This window comes from Lepisma saccharinum, chromosome 1 (assembly GCF_977018435.1).
Source record: "Lepisma saccharinum chromosome 1, izLepSacc3.1, whole genome shotgun sequence".
NCBI lineage: Eukaryota > Metazoa > Arthropoda > Insecta > Zygentoma > Lepismatidae > Lepisma > Lepisma saccharinum.
This window is the reverse complement of record NC_139229.1, coordinates 146,630,951-146,651,975: the sequence shown is the minus strand read 5'-3', so window position 1 is coordinate 146,651,975 and position 21,025 is coordinate 146,630,951. Positions and strand designations below refer to the sequence as shown.

General features: G+C 40.2%; 1 protein-coding gene across 9 annotated transcripts in view; it reads left to right on the top strand.

The window, feature by feature from the left end:
• The window catches only part of Ih (hyperpolarization activated cyclic nucleotide gated potassium channel Ih), a 773,850-nt gene that overhangs the window by 613,634 nt on the left and 139,191 nt on the right, over positions 1 to 21,025 (top strand). For all 9 annotated transcript variants that reach the window (XM_083140018.1, XM_083140027.1, XM_083140010.1 and 6 more), the window contains exon 3: positions 7,623 to 7,786. In XM_083140018.1, the coding sequence (XP_082996144.1) occupies positions 7,623 to 7,786 (164 nt within the window). The remainder of the gene's footprint in view (positions 1 to 7,622; positions 7,787 to 21,025) is intronic.

The window sequence follows — 21,025 nt, the reverse complement described above, 5'->3', positions numbered from 1 at the left end:
TGATTACACCGTCTTGCAGTAAAAGAATCAGGGATTAATATGATATTAGTTAAATTATTGTCCGCCAAGGGACACGACAGATATAGCGTTGGGAAGACAGCCTAATCTTTCGTCTTTTCCCCGGTTTCAACAATTAAATATACAATTATATAATCCTATAATGTATATTATATTATATGTAATGTAATATATAATGTATATTATAGGATTTCTCGGTGCCGTGAAGGATTTACAAACTTTTATCTTAACATCAATTTTACATTACAATAAAATACATATTAATAAAATATCAATGAGGAACATAATTATCTACATGCAGAAATTACTATTTTTAACCTTCTGTGAATATTAAATATGCAATATAATTTTCATTGTTACACTCAGCATTTAATTTGACTAGGGAGTAGGGCTTCTTCCAACTCCCCTCTCTCCCTGCAACGGCCACGCGAAAAGACAACAAAGAAAAGAAAGAAAGTTTACAACGTTAAAATGTTAAGCAATTTTTTTTTTAAATACAGGTTTTGTCTTGCGCGGGCATAACTTTCGTTTACCTTAACGTAACTAAATTCTGATTACACCGTCTTGCAGTAAAAGAATCAGGGATTAATATGATATTAGTTAAATTATTGTCCGCCAAGGGACACGACAGATATAGCGTTGGGAAGACAGCCTAATCTTTCGTCTTTTCCCCGGTTTCAACGTTTACATAAAGTTGAGTCTGCCGGGCTTCTACACAATAGCGATTGCTTTCTCGCATTGTTGTCCCCGATAACGAAATTCCAGCTCAGCTTGCTGGCAGAAAGAAACAAACTCTTTGAACTTATATTTAACATCTGGATGTATACTCTATATACGAGGTGGGTTCCACTTTTCTTGGTAATTAACCATTAACACCCAAAAATTATAAATACCAAACAAAGGAAAATATTAAGTTTATATACATCCTTGTAACGTGAACACTGCTACACGTTACAAAAGGCTAATTGAGACTGCATCTACAGTTTAAAGTGGGATCCTAACCACTGTGTCTCCACCGGGTATCGAACAGGGGACTCCTTGATTACAATGCGACTCCTCTACTACAGCGCCATCGGGAAGGATGAGGGAGAGAGAGAGAGAGAGAGAGAGAGAGAGAGAGAGAGAGAGAGAGAGAGAGAGAGAGAGAGTGTGTGTGTGTGTGTGTGTGTGTTACGGTGACTACGATAATCAAGAATTGAAAGTAGCAGAACGCCTAAGCTATTATTTTGTCAATATTGGAATCGTTAATGAATGTTATGAATGTCAGTTCAAATTGAAAAAAATAAACTACTTGTAAAAGATTTCCAGAGTGCCGTTACAAATCGTTAATTTTTCTCTTTCCACACATTACTTTGCTACTATGTAGATATTTGCATGCTAAGATGTAGAAAGTGCTGCATTTTCAGTGTTTGGAATTGCGATTTATTTCTGAGAATGGAGTGAGTAGTGGGAAAAGGATCACCTCACATGTTTGGATTATACCTCCCCGCCAAAAAAAGACACAAAATATATATCGGCTGTTGTTCTTATAAGGAAATATAACATGTATGAATTGTCTCAAGAAATATTGGAGCCTATTCACATCCCTACGGAACTTGGAAGAAACCCCACGTAGAGATTGGGAAGTTTTGTTACGACAAAATTGGGATGTATAGTAAATTAAAATGCAAAGTCCTACCTTGTGCTTTGCACCAAGCCATGAAGGCGTATAGGGGGTGTGGAGTTAGTGGAGAGTGGAGTTAGGGCCCCACACTTCCTTCATCAGGCGGAAGGTGGGAATGATGTGATCAGCACCACGCCCCTGGCCGCCATACCCCCCATCCCTTCCCGAGAGTTTCCTCCAGGTACCGACTTTATACGACGCTGGGTGGGCACCGAAGCAGCTTGAACAGGTGGACAAAATCCCGATTATCCCCCGTCGAGGATCGAACCCAGATCTCTCACATGATAATAAAACGCCCTAACGACTGTGCTACTGCAGCACATACAGTAATTAAGGCAAGAATTGTTTTAGCGTTTCGTTCAACGTTTTTAGGGGAATCATTTTCGGAGATATAACGGGTAGCCCTCGTCTGTTCTGCGACCTGGCTTGAGAAAAGGCGATTTTCTGACGAACAACATTCCACCTGACAAGTCACGTGACTTTCCTACATTTCCTGTGCCTGTTGGCTTTTGCATGAAAGATGAGTTGCTCTTGAGACAGACAGAATCACCCGATCACCTAATGGTGCAATGTGTGTTGCCTACCCTTCCGGTATTATTTACTGCCATTAAAGTCTTATGGGGAAGAACTTTTTTCCACCACTGTACACTCCTATAACTTAGTAGTGCCACAATTTGCTCCTCTATACAGCATTCTTGTCCAAAGTGAAATGCACTTCTATCTACAGCATTTTTGTCCAAGATGCAATTCACTTCTTTATACATAATTTTTGTTCGAGGTGCAGTTCGATCGACATTATTCGATTGTTTCTAAGTTCAATTTCCTATTAATTTGTGTAACTTATTTCTTCGTGAAAGAGAAAATTTTTCAAATCAATTTCACAAACCTAAAATTAGTGCATCAATATGTGCGCTGTATAAATTACATACTACTACTGAATTCGTTGACTGTAGGACCAGTAGTGACGACTACATATGACATTTCATTTGATTCATTGATTTCGTTTATGTTACGTCGCTTTTTTCTTCTTTAGCTAATCGTAACGATGGCGATGAATGATTGATAAGATGAGATGGATGAAGGGACCATCACAAGCATATAGGGATGACGCAACAAGAGCCCCACAGAGGAATATACTGACTGTGAGTCCAGCCTTGTTACTCTGCAAGATGCAGTCCAGAGTGTACGTGAAAGAGAGGTTGACATTTTGGTGTCCTCACGAAGGATCGGTAAATACAGACACAAAAATAGGAAGACGGAGAATAATGTACAAGGACTGAGAGAGATGTATAGAGAGAGCATGAATGAGAGGGAGCGATAGACAAAGAAACAATGAAATGGAGAAGAGAGGGAGAGGTGTGAAGAAACATGTGCACGAAGAGAGCAACTCAGAGAGGGTAACGAAACCTAAAATTTTTTGCACTTTTACCCCAACCAGCGAAGCGAGATTCTTCTAAAGCGCGTCTCAAGGCTTCTTCCAACCCTTCTCCTTTCCTCTCACGAGCTGCGAGACGCAGTAACAGGAAACACGCTGTATATTTCCCTCGACATCCTTTCATATGCATTTCTCCTCCACCACTGTACACGGTGGCATTTATATGTCTCGGAACGGGTTAGGGAGACCGTATCTGTTATTTGTGACGAGTACGGAGAACGGCTCCAACACCGAAACACTCCGTTCCAGAATGCAATTTATATGGCAGGAAAAGACGGGTAGCAAAATGCTTCGAAGGAAAGGAACTGCATTTTTGTTGTCTTACGTTTTTATAGCGTTTTCTCGTAAATAACGAGTCTATACTGTACAATAGAATAGATTCCTCTCTATTCTGGAGGCTTGTTCCAACTCCCCGAGGGCCGATTTCATAAGGACACATATCTGACAGTTGAAATACGAGAAAGTGAAATATTAAAAAAGATGCTACACTTTCTTCCTATATAACACATGCATCGAATTCGTAAGGTTCCTGAGAGAATTCGAAATGCAAACTATTCTCAAACGAAGTTAGTGTAAACAAAGCCACGTGACTTCTGAGAAATAGTTCCTTTCCTATGTGTTAGCTGTACAGATCATTATATCAGATTCGACAAGTTCAGTCTACCAGCTATGTTAAGTGATATTGCTATATCACATGCATTATGTTTCTATGCGCAAGATTCCTGCAGAGCTGCCATTGGAACAACCAATATGGTTTCTCAGAAGTCCTTTTTTTTGTTGTTGTTGTTTTTTTTTACTTACAGCGGAGAGAGAACAAATGTATTTATATTTAGCCCCAGTTTTGCTTATTTTTTTCTCTTTTTGTCTGCTGCCTACTGATTTTCTGCAGAGGCCCAAGAAAGTTATACGAAACAAAGTTGAAATCGGAATGAACTGCAATAGAAGTGACATACTTGCATAATCAGAATTCGAAATATCTTAACCATTGTGTGAATAAACGGAGAGGGTATCGGGAAATGATCCTCTCCAGAAAACAAAATTTCTCCTGCAAGGAATGAAAGGGAGTTAAATTAAAGAAGAGGGATAGCGGGAGATAAACGATAAATTAGGAAATTGAGAAATTGAAAAATATATATATATATATATATATATAAATTAAGAGAGCAATATAGTGAAGGATTGAGAGAGATTGAGAGATAGGTTTAAAAGAGAGCGATGAGAAATGAATTTAGAAAGGGAAAGTGAATTGAGATAATGAGATAGACAAAGCTGTTGAAAGAGAGAGAAATAAGGGGTTGAGAATGACAGAAAGGGTTGAGGAAGAGAGATTGAGACAGAGTCGAAGGAGAGTCTAGCACATCTAAGCTAGAAATCAAAAAGTTCGATACCTGGGTGAGACAGGCGACCACGTCATGGAGCATAGCTCAGTTTGCGGCGGATGTATCGTTGTGTTCACAGTTTTGCTCATCAGCGAGGTACTGTTAATAGATAAGAAAGCAATATAAAATAACCCAAATATTAATAGACAGGCAGATACATTCCGACTTACCATTAGTTGTACAGGGTGGTCACGAATTAAGGGGCACCTTTTGATCAACAAAACAAGCTTAACGATGAGATCATATTTATAATATTGGCAACATTTTGTTTTCTGAAGATAGTGACTTAGACATCACAATGACAATTTTATCTGTTTTCAACGTAATTATCAATTTGAGCTCCATTTAAATCAATGCAAGCTTGGAGTCGTAATTGGCTTTCCTTCCATCTGTTCGTGGCTTAACGGAATTTTAGGTCTGAAACACTTCCGGTTGCATCAAATAACTTGTTGATTCTTGAGGTAGAGGTCCATGTTCCTGCAGCATTCGTCGCTGAACTTCAGCTACACGTTATTGGTAATGGAAAATACACGTACACATTTGACACGCTGCTTAATACTTAGGCGACTTGCTGCCATTCTAAACAACATCCACTTCTTCCGCCAGGCCGGTTACATGTTACATACGTGTAAAGAAAGATAAAAAGGAAAGAAAAATACTAGCTCAATTAATACAAAAGTTACAGTGACAAAAGTTGCCCCTTAATTCGTGGCCAACCTGTATGATAAATATATTTTTTTACATTTTCACGAGTGGGATGTCACAGGCTACGGCTAAGACTGAAAATGGCAAATTAGAAGGAATCCCGTATTAGAGTCGAAAAATTGTTTTCTTTAATGGGATAACCCCATTCAAGTGTAGAATTTCCAAGTTTAACGTAACCGGACACTTTACGAATTAATGGAATGGGTTTCGAACCCGGCCACACTGTTGCGAAATCCTTGACCACCTCCACAATCGATCCATGGAACCACGTCACGCGGCATAGCTCAGTTTGCGGAGGCCTCACCCTAATGACGTCAGGTAGTTGGGGGTCTCCTCGGGGTGATCGGTTAGTCGATTACCGCTCGCAAGATGTTCCCGACCCCCTCAAGGACGCCAGGGGACCTGCTAACGAAGCCCAGGCAGCCTCCCAAGGCCTTCGCGTTTATTTATTTTATACGCCGCAATGGGAGCTGATCGAAAATCGATGGGCAGGGCTATTCATATTGTCAACAATGGGTTCTCCAGACGAGCTTTAATTGTTGTCTAGCACGATTCCCGTCCACTTCATCTCTTGTGTGCTCATTTTCTTGTGATAACCTGATTTTTTCCACTTTTTCCTGTTCTCTTGTTTGATCCTTTTCATTCTTTGGAACTTTTTCCCCTCTGTATACCCTTTCCAAAACTCAAATGCATTTTTCATCATTTTCCTCTGCCTGTATTCTGATTTGCTACTGTTCCATTGTTAGAAAATTTTGACCTTGACAATGTGACGTTTCTCCAGCTTCTCTCCCTTAGCGACGAACAATCAGACTTGAGTGCCCTACTCTGAGACTACCTCACACGTGGGGAAAATTATAGAACAAATGATTAATTATTCCAGGAGAAAATTTGACCATTTGTAATGACAACCCGAAGTATTGGAAAACATTTGAAGTTCGTAGTCGCGTTTACTTGAGAAAAGTAATTATCGGAACAACGTTTGTTTATAAAATTTAACTGGAAGAACGTACAGGCAAGGATCGCTGCTTCTTGCGCCCTTAATTGAATCGTACCAAACGTAATGGCCTCTTTCAGCATGATGACACACCTGCTCACAGCTGCCGCTATGTTCTCAATGGCTGCAATTAATCTTTGCTGCTTCATAAACTTGTAGGTGAGATAGCTGCTCTGAAAGAGAGATAAACCAGAGAGGTGCATTTGATAGATACTCACAAGAACTGTTTCGCAGTCCTTACCGAGTGCGTATTCGTGTTGTATTGGAAGCACGCTTTTTTTCAGGTGACTTTCCAGATCAAATAATCGAGCTGCTAGAGATGTTCTTGTAAAGGTAGATGTGCATTGAATTGTGTATTATGTTTATTTAACATAATATGTTAATTTCGACAGTGAAAATGATGATGCAATAAAACAGTCAAAAGGGGAAACGTAACGTGACCATTATGCTCGTTACTGGGATTCGAACCCAGAACCTGTGTAGTTCTTATTTATTTTTCTCTCTTTCCTTCTCTCTTTCTTTTTCCTCCAACTGCCCTCTGTCTCCCCACTGTCTGTCTGTAACCTTCTTCATCTTCTTTTCACTTTATTTTATCCTCTGTTTATGTGCATGAATGCATATCTCTCTTTATCTCCATCTGTTTCTGTGTCTATTTTCATTCCTTCTCTCTCCATTGCCTGTCTGTAACTATTTCAATTTCTCTTTCTGTATCCGTTGCTACCCCCCTCGTGTGTGTGTGTGTGTGTGTGTGTGTGTGTGTCTGCTGATTGATTTCGTTTATTTTTCTTCGCATTTCTGCCTCTTTTGGCTATTCGCGAAGACTAGAATGAGTGATGAAAGTGAGGCCGGCGTGTGTGGTTTGTGTGTGTGTGTGTTCCTTATCCTGCAAGGACGAGACATTAAGAATTCCTACAGCAAGGATAACCTGACGGTAGCATCCTCACACGTGGAGGGGTGATAAAAAGGCACTCGTTATGGAACCTTTTTATCACCCTTCACGTGCTAGCCTGCTACCGTCAGGTTATCCTTACTGTATGAATGATTGTGTATGTGTGCGTGCGTATATGTCAATCTCTTTTTCATTCCTCTTCTTCCAATTCAAGACTAGAACCTAGGACCGTCAGAGGATGAAACATAGTGGATCACTCGACCAGCACATCTACCGAGATAACAGATTCTAAATTTGTTGGCGACCAGAATTTCTCCTTTTGTGGTCACGGAACCATTGAGGCTAAATGAATTAGCAGAACGACAAAAATGGATATTAGAAATCCTCAAAAACCGACAGGAAAGATGTGGAGAATAAACGTATTCGTGAGGGAAAGGAGAGATATAATTGATATAAAATAAACATAGAGCCATTCATAACATGTCGATGTCAACATACTTGTACGCCTTTTCTTATTGCCTTTTTCTTGTCCGTTGCAGGTTCTACTGGGATTTGTGCATGCTCCTTCTGCTAGTGGCTAACCTTATAATTCTGCCAGTGGCCATTTCATTCTTCAACGATGACCTGAGTACCCGATGGATTGCCTTCAATTGTTTCTCGGACACTATCTTCCTCATTGACATCGTCGTCAACTTTAGGACGGGTGAGTACCAGACTGCTCTTCAACAGTGTATTGTAGGCTAGCTGTAGCACGACAGGGACTATATTGTAAGGGGCGTTCAGAATAGGCCACTCGTTAAAATCTCTCAATACCGCAATAGCGGGTACAATCTTCGTTCGTCGCTACCATCGAGACATAAGGTGATTTTTTTGTTTGGTTTGAGTTGGGTGTTTTAAGTCCACTTTATGCACAGTAAGGCTAATCGGGACTGGACCTACGGTTTAAAGTTGGCCGAAACCACTGTGCAATGTGCCTCCACCGGGTATCGAACCCGGAACCCCTTGATTACTAGGCGATGACGCTACCACTGCGCCATCGGGGAGGCCTGAGACATAAGTATCGGATCATACAGTGTATCCGAGAAATCGCTGTATCTCTACATTATATTACGTAGTACATATTACCCTTAGATATACAGGGTGTCTACAAATAATTGGACCGGTGTCATGATGTTACTGTACGTCAGTAGCGGCAATTAGGGGGCGAGGGGGCATGCCCTCCACTTTTCGACACTTTTGCCTCCGCACTATGCTAAACCTTATCTACAAAGGGAAATATACTGTCCTTGCCCCCCAATTTTGCCACCTTGCCCCCCCCCCCCCGGTTTTGGAACCCAATCGCCGCCACTGCTGTACGTGTATATCTGAACGTATCATCAATTTTGTAGAGAAACTCGAAAAATTTTGAGACACATTAACAAGTGTTCGACATGTCCCTCCTTTATGATTCTGCAACCATCAACTCTATATTCAAGTTCTTCTCAAACGCAATTCGATCCAAAACACTGGTGATGCGAGCTCCCAGTTCTGCTAATAGTGGCACAAACAATAAATTATTCACATAATCCTACACAAAAGAGTCACACGGTGTTAAGTCAGGGGAGCGTGTAGGCCATGAAGGCAGTTCTTCATCATCAATTTCAAATCGACCAATCTATCGGGTTGACAGTCTGGTGTTTTAGAATTTGCTCACAAAACTTTGTGAGATACTTTTCCTCTAGCATCGCATTCAAACAAATTACGCAATACTACAGTTACAAATAATATTCGAAACCTCTCCAATCATTTGTAAATACCCTGTATATGACATATTTATTTATTATAACATATTTATATTTTTATTTACATTATAACATATTTGCGAACTTTACATTACGTTACAGTACATCGTTTGCCTTGTACACTCTCACACACACACGTCACTAGCCGTTCCTCAGCACTCTTAACTGTATGTCCGCTCACATCAGCCATGGCGCAAGAACTGACATACGAATTCTGCCAGTGGCCATTTCATGTGTCCATGTGTCCTTCTGAGCAAGGATGTCAACATCGAAAACCAAATCATTCCCAATCAACCAAATACCGGCGAATTTTCAAAACTGTCACAACAGGATACATACAAGTAGGGGTACGGGGACTTCTCGGACATTCTGTATACTATAACACTTCTCACGTTCAGTCCAGTGTGACCTTGAAACACACATTACTTACGTTAAAATTCACATTTTAAAATTGTTTGGCATAAAATATTCTTAAAAGTAAGAAAGGTCACAATATAGAAATTTAGCCTTGAAGTTTCTAAAGTAGAAAGTGAACACTTTTTTATGGTCGCCCTGTAGAAAGCACAAATTGCCTCCGTTAAATCGCAGTTGCGTCATTTTTCTAAAGTGTCCCCAGTGGCTTGTAATTGCTGCAGTAACAACCCGTGTTAATTAATAATCACCTAATTACGTGGTTGATATTAATTGCATTGAGGATTGCAATCATTGTTTATTAACCACGTTAAATGATATAGGGTTTCCATTGGGGAGTTTGCTCACATGTCCATACTTATCTCTAGAAGAATAGATTTCGGTGAAAGTAAATTTCAATACCCAGAACGTCAGAGATTTCTTTCAATCAGAGCAAGGTCGTAAATTGAGAAATTGTGTTTTGAAGTGAAACATACGTCGATACTGTATATACAAAACGGCAGCTGGTTGTGCCTTCTGCCATTCGATTGGTGATCGTCGCATAACGCGAAGTCTAGATGCAGCTTTGCAGAACTGCAAAAATGTTAAAAAATATATTTACTATCTTTGCATTTCATATCATAAATAACGAAATTAGATATCGGTAGATGTTTCTAGGTAGGTATTAGATGTTCTAGCATCAATCATGGCATCCAGAAGTCTACCCGGTGTCTTTTTAACCTTCGGGAAACCACCTGACTTCCTGTCCCCTACCTAGAAAAAATGTATGCTGCGATTTCGGCAATCCTCTATGTTCCCGAGATTCCATTAAATTTGCACGGCCTGCTCATCAGTGCGCCGTTGAAATTGGCATTGCTGGTTCACAACCAAACAATCCTAACCTACTTAAAATAAGTGTATAATTTTTTAATCCAATTTTTTTGCAGGCTGTAATCAATATTGATTTAATAAGGCGCAAATAATTTCACGGGACGCCAATGCATTCTCTCCTTTACAACTTTTGTGCCTCCCCGATGGTATAGTGTTCACACCTTGTGATCAAGGGGTTCCATGCCTGGTGGAGGCACAGTGGTTCGGATCTAACTTTAATCTGTAGGTCCAGTCCCGATTAGCCTTACTGTGCATAAAGTGGACTTAAAACACCAACTCAATCAATCAATCAATGAATACCACTCAGAAATGTCACAAGACGGTTTTTAAACATAAACGCCTGCATTATCTTGCCAAGGAACAAGAAAATGAATTTTATGGCAAATCGTTAGCCTATTATTGCATAAAATTTAAAACAAATCTCCGGGATCAGCCCACAAATTTCCTAAAACCATGCCAAAAACGAGTGGATGCACGAGGACAACATTTCCAACAACCCCCGTGACAATTAACGTGCTTATTTTGAATGTAATTGTAACTATAATTCTGAGAACTTGAAGTCATTTCGAAGCTAGCGGCTTCCATAGTGGAGATATCGCACGCGATTTGACGGGAGTTGGCGTCAGGGCGGCCGCCAAGCGTACCTCCGTCAGGCGCACAAAGGGAAAAGAAAGACCCTGTAGTAACACCGTAAGCACGCACCAGTGTAATTATAATTCTAAGAGTAGTAAACTGAGTTTGGTATTCTCACTTGTCACGTTTCCCGCGCTTTCCGATCGTTTGCATTCCTAGCAGAAACCACACTGCGCCGCTGTTGACCGAGTGAACTCCGCGTTGGAGGAAGCCGAGGCCAGGCTTCGATTAACATACGCGTATTAAGATACCACCACGATAACCAGCACTACGCTTACAAAAACAACTTTCTTCCACAAGACACAAACAGAACACATGGGTGTTAGATTACAAAATGCCCAGCAGACGATTTCTCCTCGTTTCTTATTAGCATTAGCACTGAAACTGTCGAGCGATATCCAGCTCGGGAAACGTGACACGATGTATCAAAAGATGTTTACACTTGACACGCCTAATCTACCCACGTAAGCACACGATGCTCAGCGTGTGCTTAAGTGAGTAGGTTAGGCGTGTAGACACGTATAGAATTGAATTCCTGCAGAGAACGCGTGTGCATCCTGATGGCACCGGAATTACACAATCGGAACCTGGGTCTGTCTGCCAAAAAAGTGGTAAGTGAAAAGATTAGTAGCCGGAAAGAGAACTGATGGGGGGGGGGGCTACAGCCCCTCCCAAAATTTTAAGAAAATCAAAGTTTTCAAGTGAAAGAAGTAATGAACTCGGGAAAACCAAAGTGATAAATGCAAACCCCATTAAAATGATATCCTGCGTAAGCCATTATCTAGGCACGTACGTACCTTTCCACCTGCTATAGATGATGTCTGAATTTTAGGAAACATAAAAGGTTATATTTACGCAATACGCATTTAAATATGCGCATACGTTTGATGAATGTTCATTAATTTCGTGTTCTAGAAGAATATAATTTTGATTGAATTCGCGCTAGGCGTTTCTTTTCATAATATAAATAATCCATCATAATATTACAATGCTTATTGACTTAATACAAAAACAAATTCTGACGCATGAAACATAATATAATCGGGAAGCAGTTGCACTGAAATTATGAAGAAATTCATGTCACTGGAAGTGAAAGAAGTTAGTATTTCATGGCGATTTTAGAATTTAATTGTGTTTAATATCTTTTTTATTAAACAAAATTGTATATAATAAAATATTTTATTGTGTGACATGCTGCCAGCTCGATGCGTCCCATCGCCGCTGTTTTCTGACTTTGTAGGCTGTAGTCCGCTGTTACTGTTCTCTAGTAGCTCATCGATTATCGTAACAGTGTTGGGTCATGAGCGATTTTTTTAAACTTTCACCGGAGATCGAACTTGGAATCGTTCGCAGCAATGCCGAAATCGCTATTTCGCCACACGTGAACTCCGTCGAATATTTGATAAGACGGATGTGTAATAAAGAATAAAAGTATGCAATTGTTAAGAATTCTTTCAATTTCGATTTGCTGCCTGACCCTCTTGATACTACAATTAATGCAAAATGTTTACTAAAGAAATGGAGGGCTTTCATATCCGTTAAACGTTCCCCTTAAATACTCATGTAATGAATCGTTGCCGAAGTCTGGAACTTTTTGGACGATCCTCGTACAATGACCAAGTGCACAAGCATCATTTGTAATGTCTTGTTGATGCTGGAAAGGAGCTTTTAGACTTCTGAATGAAGAAAAAAGTTTAGTTGTCGTAACAGACAATAGATGGCAATGTCATCTGCGATCCACGAAAAATAACGAGTGGATAGGGTACATTTGGTACGCTTCCGATCGTCACCGAAGTTCAGCTCCAGTCTGGGATATTTATACACATCCTTCCTATGGTTTGTTTCTTCCAGTCGGCGCTTTTATGTTGCTGCAGAATCTCTTCTATCCCGCAATTCCTGAAAATTCCAGTTTTATGGTGTCTTCTCTCTTTCTCTCTCTCTTTCCCTTCGCCCCGAGGCATGCTGGGAATAAAGGGTAAGTTATTATGGCGGACGAGATAATGCGTGCTTCCGAAATGGAAAGCGCTGAGCAAAAGTGGACGGAATAATCAAATAAATACGGTTATGCATGAAATTTCTCTTCGTTTCCTCATTTTTTTTTCAGAGTTTGTTTTGCTTCTGAATTTATAGGAATGCGACAAGGCATGTTTCGTCTCTTGGGTTGTCGTATAATGCAGCGTGCTTATCATCACGGCACGAATTTTACACAGCTTTAAAACAATTTTTCAGTCCGCTGGCAACTAGGACTTCTACCATATTGTTTTCAATTCTTTCTTTTCCTTATATTATTTTCTTCTTAAGCTCACAGTCAAGGTTTAGGCCAAGGAATGCCATGATTTGCAGATGTAGAACTCGTGGATGATAAACGATGTCGAAAAAGTTATCAAGAATGACCACTGAATTATAATGAATGTAGAAAAGACAAAGATTATTCTGTGCCGCACTAAACTTCGTTCCTTAGGGATATTTCACAGACAGAAGTGACAGGTGACAAGCGACACGTGTCTCTTGGAAGTATAACCCTCAGTAATCAATGAAACCTTTCGAATCGAAGAGAGACAACAGGCTGCACGTGTCTCTTGTGGCTTGCGTGGCGCCGTGACTTTGCCTTTTCTCAATACTGTGCATCATGTCGCTTCGGTCTGCTGTTCGCGCATGCGCCGTGAGTGTTTTGCTTTGGATTGAAGGGGCTCGTGTCCCTCGTCGCTTGCCACTTTGATGTGAATTCTCCTTGTAGGTTGGGAACGAGCCAATCAACAGAAACCTTTCACACAGTAGCAGAGCATGACAGAGGTCGCACAAGCTTTGGTTTCATTGGTTAAATTTTCTATCTGTAAAAGAAACGGTATATTCGTTTAGTAAAAAATAAAGTTACACTTCCAGAGTTAGAAGAAGTTGATTAGAAAATAATAACGGAGGAGGCAGATGAGTTCATCTCAAGAAATGAGTCAACATTGTCAATATTCTTAGAGATATTATTTTCGAAGAATGTTTTAATGTTGCGCTTATCTTAAGCCTCTCACAAGTGAATATTTTAGATTCCACCGTAATATCTTCATAAAATTATACGTTCTCGTTACACACATAGGGGCCTCCCCGATGGCGCAGTGGTAGCGTCGTCGCCTTGTAATCAAGGGGTCCCGGGTTCGATACCCGGTGGAGGCACAAGTGGTTCGGATCCCACTTTAAACTGTAGGTCCAGTCCCGATTAGCCTAACTGTGCATAAAGTGGACTTAAAACAACATATCAATCAATCAATCAATCAATCGTTACACACATACACACATCGTGTACGCTTTTGTGTGTGTGTGTGTGTGTGTGTAGTTTGTCGATTTTGCCCCAGCCCTTCAATTGTGTGAAATAGGGGACGCTAATCTAAACTGAGCCGTTTTGGTCGATACGGTGTTGTTACGACTCTACAGGTGCAGATGTGTCCGCGGAAAGAAAAAGCTCGCAAGAAATATATATTTGTCCAACGCCGTCCGGGAGAAACAAATAGACACATTACCCGAGAACGACTGTCGACTGTCAGACAGGCGAGACCTCCATCCTGCGGGAAATCTCACTATCCAGAGATGATTGTCATTTGTTCCTCGAAGAAGGACTTGATATGTTGCTTCGGGGGTGAGTAGGGAGAGGGGAGGGATGGAATTATTTGCCCCGGATGTCGACCTGCTGTAGAGGTTCCCACGCGCACTAAGAAGTCCGGAGCTCCCCCATTTGTCATCCCTTTTCTTCCGTTTCCAAATGCCACGACCTGTCTTCTCCTTTTTATTGATATCGTTCTGGGGGATGAATGCGGATCCACTTGTGGAGACTCCTTGTTCGTGAGGGTGGATGCGGAAGTTGCAGCTCCGTCTCGTATGGGTACAAACATAACCCAGAAAGCAAGGGTCAAAGAGGTGTCACTTGACCCCCTTAGAATGGAAAGATGTTACTTATTAATTTCTTTCATATATTCCAATTCCTTTCTTCTCATTTTCCTTTCTCTGCAATTCTGCCTGAACCTTTACCTCTTCTTAACTCCGTTTCTCTCTTCTTCATTATTTATTTTATTATAGTTTCTCTTTCTCTCTCTCTCCCTCTCTCTCTCCCTCTCTCTCTCTCTCTCTCTCTCCCTCTTGTGTTATATTCACCCTCTCTCCCTCTGCTTCCCTCAAAACATTTCTATTTTATTTCCAGAAAACATAACGTCAGTTTGCTACTATACACACACACACACATCCAACTTGAAGATTTTTTTTATTTTGACACCCCTTGGAAAGTTTTCTGTGGGCACCCCATGCACAAAGACTCCTCAAGATCCTCCCAACGAACAATAAAAGCAGAAAAAAACATGACTAGGTTCAAAAACGAACCGGAAAGAACTATTATTAAATCTGGAATATTATAGCGTAAGTGAATGCTTAGAATGTAAATTACAGAAATTTTGTAATCAATTATATATTTTTGTCTTTTAGTAAACTGTACTGAACCCTCAATGTACCAATGTATTTGGTTTATGTGGAGTAATAATAGACAAATTGAAATTCATAAAGCTCAGTAACAGCTTCCTTGTTGGTTACGGACAAACTGAATCTATACTGCGCATACATGTTGTGGAGGTAGACTTTCTCCAGTTCTCAGCCACGGTGGGGATGCTGTGATCACCACCACGCTCCAAGCCACACGCCAACAGGTACTCATTAGTTGGAAACTGGACACTGGAGAGACATTTCTGCCTAGGATTATCAGATCATGAATTCGAACCTCTATCGCCTATTTGGCAACCAGACACTCAATAACTTTTAATGTGATCAATCAAGTCAGGTATATAAATAGAGATGAAAGTAGAGAAAGAAAGAAAGAGGAAGGAAAGAAGAAACTGAAAAAAATCTTATGCATACAAGGCATGTATTCGTACGAAACTCGAAATATAATTTGTTTAAAAAGAGTACAATGTTTATGATCTTTAGTTGTTCTATTTGTGTACATTTTCCATACACTGTTTTCGATTCCATCAAGCCCTGAGTATATTTCTTGAATGTATGAATGTAATCTTGGTTATGATTACCCATTTTTCTACTAGAATTTTAATTTGTAATTTCATAAAGAAAGTTTGACTTAAATTAATTGGTAAATTGTCTTAGAAGAGATTGTCATACTTGCATTTTTATTTCGTGTCGCCCTTGTGCCACTTTGGGCTAATCATGTTGATGATGATGAACGATGAAGAAAGCTCATAAAGGACAATATTCAAATGAGGAGCCTTCAGTGACGAGGATGGGCGTCCGAAAGGCAGGAGGGGGACACTATTATGGAGGAATGTGCTTCGCTCGCCACTCTGGAAAAAATCCTGTGAACGTCCTATCGTAAGCCTATCAATGTGCTCTGCCATCGAGACTACAAACGCAGACACATGTACTTAACTGATTTAAGCTGTGAAGAATATCACTACTTCGGTAGAACTAGGGATGTCACATAACACATTGAGTGAGTGAATTTTCTTGTTTTGTTGATGTTGGAGTGCCGTTTCCTTGACTCCTATTTGAATGTTTCCCTCCTCTATTGGCGATTATGTTGTCTTGATTTCTTTTCCTCTGCTACTGTCGCTCGAGGTTTTGGTCTTCTTCTAGTTGTTAGGAGCTCACTGTGCTCGAGGGGTACGTTGGTAACACATTGGATAATAAACCTTTTCCTACTTCCACAAAAATAGACACTAAATGAACTAACCGATCTCTAACTACGCACTGTATATCGGTCACTGGTAACACATTGGTGACATGTAGAACTTTTTACTTCTAACTGATCTCTTTTCCCTGTAAGATGGTTAGTTCTGTCCGTTACCGTTTCTACAACAAATTTTGGTCCTGAGCAATAAATGTTATAGCATTAAAATCAAAATTATCTTAATATCTCTTGGAGTCAGTTGCATGTTTATTGTGTAGAAGCTTTAATGAATACCTCTATCCAGCTACTCGATGCATTTGCCATCTTATGGCATCTGTTTAAGTTAATGTTTGCGTGTTGGCCTTGTTTACAGTGGCCGCCTTCCTCAAACACTCTTGGCTATCTTTATGGCGGCGCTTCACGGCTTCCTGTAAAAGCTTAATAAAGAAATGGAGCTTGCCTCCCGCAATCTTGAAGTCAAAGCATGTTCATGTTACCTCCATCATTTTGAAAATAAAAAAGGAGCCAGAATCAAGGTGAAATGCATAGAGGTGAATCCGTCACAAACTTATATTGTTCTTGAATTTTCGTGTAACAGGTTGAAAAGATTCACAAATTTACGCAACACACATTACAATCGTAGCACTATTGTTCATTAGTGGTCTCCCCGATGGCACAGAGGTAGCGTCGGCGCCTCGTAATAAAGGGGTCCCGGGTTCGATACCCGATGGAGGCACATAGTGGTTCAGTAAACTGTAGGTCCAGTCCCGATTAGCCTTACTGCGCATAAAGTGGACTTAAAACTCCAACTAAATCAATCAATCAATCACTATTGTTCATTACAATGTTCACGTTATGACGTCATGTAAGTGTATTTCTTGATAATCGTAGCTAGCTTGGGGCACAATATTACATTCCAGAACAATATTTTGTGACAACCATTTGTCGAAAGGTGGTTTGCTGACGTCACAAGCATGGTGTCGTCGCAACATCCGGTTTGCTAAGAAAAATACTCTATTTGTATTTTTGTTATTTTACATCGATTTTCTCCCTCTTTAGGCGAATCGAGACGATTAGCCTAACGGTGAACTGTTATTGGATGAAATTTATGAAGAGATACCCATGGAAGATTTTCCAGGCCCATCTCAGAGCTCGAAACCGGAACTTCTACAACAAAATCTTGAGTAGTCGACCACTCAGCACGTTCGACAACCGAAAGGGCAAGAAAATACTTGAAGAAAATCAGAATTTTAATAAATAATCTTAAAGTTTAGCAACTTTAAAATTCTGTAGAAGAGTCACAGACTCTTCTGGGCACGAATCCCGCTAACTTACGTCTTCAGGGATGTGCCATACACCCCAAGCTGTATAAGTCTAGGGGTGTAATGAGTGGTCTCTTCAGATGATACTCTGGTCACTTCTGTCGTATGCCGATTGAACTTGAACGCCAGACCTGGTTATTAAATGTTGTTTGTCATCAGTCTGTTCATTGTTCCTGTCATGTATGTCTAAAAAGTCATAGCCGTTCTCCGTGACGAGACTTCTTTCTATTATACGAATATGTAAGTTGTTGTACTTGTTCTATTACTGTGTTCCGGAATTATACACTTTGGTTTGTGTTGCAAATACTGCCTTATTCTTAACTCCATTCTCTGGATTACGGAAGAACTGAAAGAACCCAAAACTCAACAATGGCGACGAGGATCTTGGAAACTTCATTTGATACTTACTTCTCGTAATTTTACATATTTCTTGTGATTGTTCTTCAAGCTGTCTGTTGGAGGTAAGAATCTCTATACACAATTCAAAAGTTGTCACAATTTTCTGAATTCTGCAGAGAACAGGAAAGTATTAAGCAATACTTCGATAGATTCGAGCATTTCTGCAAAGCTTCAGACATTTCCGATGATAAGGTTAAACATGTTCTATTAGCAGCAATAGGACACAGAACGTATGCTGATTTATACAATCTCATACAATCTAAATCAATATCAGAGCTCAGTCTTGCTCAAATTCAACAGACATTAATCCGCCATTATGAGCCCAAGAAGAATCTCGTACTTGAAAGGCATAAGTTTTTTCTTATTAAACAGAAAGATAATCAAAGCATTCCTGATTTCATTGTGCAAATCAAAGAGCAAGCCTCAAAATGTGATTTTGGTGATCTCATTGATTCAATGTGTCGCGACGTATTTATTCTTGGTATGAGAAGTGTGCGCGTTAGAAATAGACTGTTATCAGATCCTGATTTGACCTTGAAAAAGGCAATAGATACGGCCATGTATCTCAACGAGCTAGAATTAAATGAGGGAAGTGTTAACCAAAGTCACTCAAAGAATGCTGAGGAACATTCTGAAACTCCAACTAAATTCACTTCGCAAATCGAAAACAGGTACAAGGGCAATCTTCGAATGAACATCAGACAAAATAGAACTGATGCAAGGAATATTGGTAACAAATCAAACAATGATTCTGGTAAACCGTGTGATAATTGTTATTCTTTTCATCCTAACGGGAAATGCCCAGCTTTCGGGGCTACTTGCAGATATTGTAAAAAGAAAAATCATTTCTCAACAGCCTGCAAGAAGAGAGAATATAACAATTCCAGCAAAAACAAATTGGTTTCTAGCATAAACATTGTGCTTAACACACGTATCAATGAAAGATCTATCAATGTTCCAGCTTATTCAAAACCTACGATTGTACCAAACAATCACAGCACTTTCAAACATATAATCCGAGAATCATCCATTGATTTTTCAGATGTTAATGTGCCGTGCATTCCCATAGATCACAAATTTGCAGATATTCAAGAAGAAAAATCTAAGAGCGAATTTGTTGATTACAGCGCCGCTGGTATCCAATGTAACGCTCAGTGTCCAGAAATTTTCACTACTTTCGTTACTAAAGAAAGTGAATCTGTTTGGCATACACAGGGATCGTTGTTTATCGACTTACAAGTCAACAATTCTAAGATTACATTCCTAGTGGATACAGGTTCTGTTTATACTTTAATTGACAGTAGACAATTTGAGTCTTCATTGCGAGGTTGCACTATACACAATTTTCCTATCATCTTGAAAGCAGCAAATGATAATAATCTTGGTGTTTTAGGAAAAGTTAACGTTGAAGTTGTATTTCAAGGAATGAAACATAACTTAGATATGATTGTTGTAAAGACAAAATTGAATCGTGCGATTATGGGTTTGTCTTGGATTGATATTTTCATGCCTGAATGGCGAAACATTTTTGTTTCACGTGTTCCTCAGATGGTTGCAACTACTGTTGAATCATCAGCAATAAAAGAACTGGTTGCGAATCTAAGGAAAGATTTTCCTATACCTTTTGATGGTGACATGTCCAAGTCGATCAAGCGCTTCGAGATAGACTTGCCGTTGAAAGACGATGCTACACCAGTGTTCAAGAGATATGGCGTCCCGTACTCGCTAAAGGAACCAGTCAAAGATGAATTGCAGAAGTTGGTTAGTGACGGAGTCATTGAACCTATCAAATCATCATCGTGGGCTTCTCCTCTTGTTGTTGTTCGTAAGAAAAACGGTGAATTAAGGCTATGTGTGTCCTACAAGAACACTGTAAATCCGCAACTTAGGAAGATGGGACATCCGTTACCTAAAATAGAGGACCTCTTCAACAAGATGGTTGGTTGTAGTTGGTTCGTTTCATTTGACCTTCGAAGGGCTTACCTTCAGTTACGCCTATCTCTACAGGCTCAGAAGGTCCTTGTTTTCAACACGGAATTCGGGTTATTCAGACAGTTGAAGCTTCCCTTCGGAGTAAACTCGGCCAGTGCCATTTTCCAAGCAACGATGGAGCAGATATTGATGGGTGTAGACAAGGTTTCCATTTTCCAAGACGACATTTTAGTAGGAGGAGTTACTCTTGAGGAGTGCAATGATAACGCACGAAAGGTGCTGAATCTTTTCTCCGATTATGGCGTCCGCATAAATGAACAAAAGTCTGTGTTCTTTGTGCAAAATGTGAAGTATCTGGGCCATTCTCTTTCACAGGAGGGAATTCGTCCTCTGAAAGAAAACATTGATAAAATAATTCAGTGTAAGCCACCCACTAATGTTGGCGAATTGAAGTCATTTCTCGGTATGGTCACGTATTACGCTTCGTACCTGCCAAACCTAGCTGACTGTGTTGCCAGTTTATATGATTTATTGAAGAATGGGGTGCGCTGGTCATGAACAGATGTTCATCAGAAGGAATTCCAGGATGTCAAGGATCTGCTATCTAAGGACTTAGTACGTACTGTGTATGATCCTTACAAAGACTTATACCTCATGTCGGATGCATCTCCTACCGCTACGGGAGCAGCCATAATGCACAAGGTAAACGGAGTGCTAAAGCCTATCATGTGTATGGCCGGTACATTATCCGCTGCGGAAAGGAACTACACTCAATTGGAAAGGGAATCACTTGCATTAGTCCGTGGAGTCAAATACTTTCACAAGTACCTCATTGAACAACATTTTGTTGCGTTCACCGACTCGAAACCTTTATCTCACCTGCCGGATCCTAGAAGTAACCTGCCTGCTTTAGCCATCAGCAGAATCAACAGATGGAAGTTAGT